The sequence below is a fragment of the Penaeus monodon genome, chromosome 17 (assembly GCF_015228065.2).
Source record: "Penaeus monodon isolate SGIC_2016 chromosome 17, NSTDA_Pmon_1, whole genome shotgun sequence".
NCBI classification, from domain to species: Eukaryota; Metazoa; Arthropoda; class Malacostraca; order Decapoda; family Penaeidae; genus Penaeus; species Penaeus monodon.
The window spans coordinates 43,660,343-43,662,842 of NC_051402.1; the positions used below are offsets into that span (position 1 = coordinate 43,660,343).

Here is a 2,500-nt window from a genome sequence, read left to right on the forward strand (position 1 = left end):
ATGATACCTGGTGAGTAGTCAGCTGATAGTTCTTATGTATTAATTAATCTTTTGTAATTTTAACTTAAAATACTGACATCCATTTTGCATTTATACTCTTTGTTGTTTGTATGTTATATGTACTATTTTTCCTTTTATAGGTGTTGTTGAAACTGGCTTATTTGTGAACATGGCCAAAATTGCATACTTTGGAATGCAGGATGGTTCTGTTAAGGAGCGCGCTGTTTAGATGACTCAAGATGTTGATAAAACTGTGGAGAGATGATATAGAAGTTGCAAACATTCCACTTAACTTTATTTGTAATGATGGGGTTTATTGGACACATGTTGGATCAGATTAGGCTTTTTTTCTTCCTTTTTCGTAAATGCAAAAAAGGAAACAATGTGTATATGATATGTCCCTATGGTAATATATGTATTAGCATGGAAATAAAGGTAATCCATGACAGTATAAATGCATTATCACTTTTTCAGTCAGTTTTATGTTTCTTTATGAATTTGAGGCTTTGTGAAAGTATCATTTGCAAATGGAACACTTCCCAGATGGAGATGGTAGCGACCATTTCTGTCTGACTAATTTCTGTCTTGATCTTCTGCTTTGGAGGATCTATACAACTAGTATGTATTTTATAGATAGATTGATATAAGTTAATGTAAACATCAGTTAATATTGTAAAATATTTGTTTGTTTACATGGGTATAATGCTTGCTTTCTTGGTAATGTGATAGGGTCAGTCCATTTGCATGCAGAAAATTCATATGGCAATGCAAAAATTGTCAGAGAAAGTGCTAGTGGGATAGGGCCTTAAGATATTTTCAAACTTGTTTTTTTCATGCTCTTGTACACATTGTTAAGCCTGAATATGGAAGAGAGTGTATAGAAATCTCATTGTTTTGTGTTAAGATGTTCAATACAGAAAAGACAGGTATATGATATGCATATATTTTTTGTGTGGTAAATGTTTATTGTTGCTTTTGTTTTAGCTTTATCCACAAATATAGAACTGATCATGATACATATTAGAATCTGAACACCTCTTTTCTTTGTTCATGAGTAGCAGATGAAATGTTTTATGTCATAAATCTTTGTAAAGAAATACATACATTGTATATATATATGCTATTTATGACTAGTTCCTTCAATGCATGTTATTTTGAATATGAAACTGTATCTTTGAAGTTTGTTTTTGTACCACAGAATAAATATAACATTTTGATTTAATTTGTTTTAATTTTTGATGGAACATAATGACTTTTTTCTGGGAAGATCCAGTAGAAATGTTTCTAATAATTAATGTAGGGTCCACTCCTTGTCCTAATTTGAAATGAAAGTAAAACTGACAAATTAAGACTGTGGAACACTATTCATGTGTTTAAAAGCTGAGCTGGTACTAGAATGTATCTGATCGAATATATATGTGCTGTGGAAAGCAAAATAAGAACAAGAAATTACATATATTAAAAGCAGAACATGTCAGCACAGTTTAAAAGGGACGAGCAAGTTCAGAACGCCCATATTTTTGTTAAGGATATGGAAAGTCTGAACATTTTTGTTTTTCTAACAATTTATATTAAGATGTGGTACTTGGAAAATAAACAAAACAAGTATGAATGAATTCGCACTAATTGATACATCAGACAAACAAATAAGATTTACATGGCTCACTATCACATGTGAAATTCCAAATTAACTAAACTATGCATGCTTGTGTGTGTGTGTGTGTGTGTGTGTGTGTGTGTGTGTGTGTGTGTGTGTGTGTGTGTGTGTGTGTGTGTGTTTAAAATGCCTTACCAATGTGTTGCGACAGGTGTAGCGGTGTAGTAACGGCCGCAGGCAAGATCATGGTGTGGTCGGACAATTAATCAGTGGTATGCCATGATTTTTTCCCGGGCAATCGTAGTTGGGCAGTTCTCGTCTACGGCTCTACGTGTTGTGATGGTACGTCAACACAAGGTCTACACAAGTATAGACCTTGTGTGAAGTGAACATTCTAATACCAGGGTGTTGTGGGAAATGGGCACGGTACGCTGTGGTTTCCCATGACAAAACGACATAAGTGCGGCAAACTCACGTGGAAAATTTCATCTCAAGACAACCACAGCATCAAGCAAGAGTCTTTCACCCTTCAGACTGCAGTGTTTGAACGTTGCTTGAACACGTTGGAAGCTAAGAGAAAGCCATGTTACAGCCCATGTTAATAGCTGTGTTCTAGGGCGCACGTGCGTGGCTAATGAAATAGCATAGGAGTTGTACGTGAATTGTGGCGACCTTTAAAGTTATCTTGGATAATCACAGCTACGTCGTGACGAATTGGTGAGAGACTGTATTAATTCTGAACGCGTTATGACCATTTTGGTAAATCGATAGATATCGTACCGAAGTTCTTTATAGTTCCGTGTCTAAATCGGATCTTTCTCGTACATTGCTTTTGTCTATTACATAATTGTACTGTAGTGGAATTTTACGCTCGGTATGTTCAGCAAGGTCCCTCACATGCAA

The 2,500-nt window shown here is 35.2% G+C and overlaps 2 protein-coding genes across 3 annotated transcripts in view; one reads left to right on the forward strand and one right to left on the reverse strand.

The window, feature by feature from the left end:
• Positions 1–1,213, forward strand: part of LOC119583783 (ribose-5-phosphate isomerase-like) — a 6,721-nt gene extending 5,508 nt beyond the window's left edge. Inside the window, exons 6-7 of the mRNA XM_037932470.1 lie at positions 1–10; positions 141–1,213. The exon at positions 1–10 is cut by the window's left edge and continues 90 nt beyond it. Of these exons, the coding sequence (XP_037788398.1) occupies positions 1–10; positions 141–229 (99 nt within the window). The 3' untranslated portion in view covers positions 230–1,213. The remainder of the gene's footprint in view (positions 11–140) is intronic.
• A 332-nt stretch (positions 1,214–1,545) lies between these two features.
• Positions 1,546–2,500, reverse strand: part of LOC119583784 (RNA-binding protein 28-like) — a 6,081-nt gene continuing 5,126 nt past the window's right edge. For both annotated transcript variants that reach the window (XM_037932472.1, XM_037932471.1), the window contains one exon: positions 1,546–2,500. This exon is cut by the window's right edge and continues 346 nt beyond it. The gene's annotated coding sequence lies outside the window, so the exon portion shown is untranslated.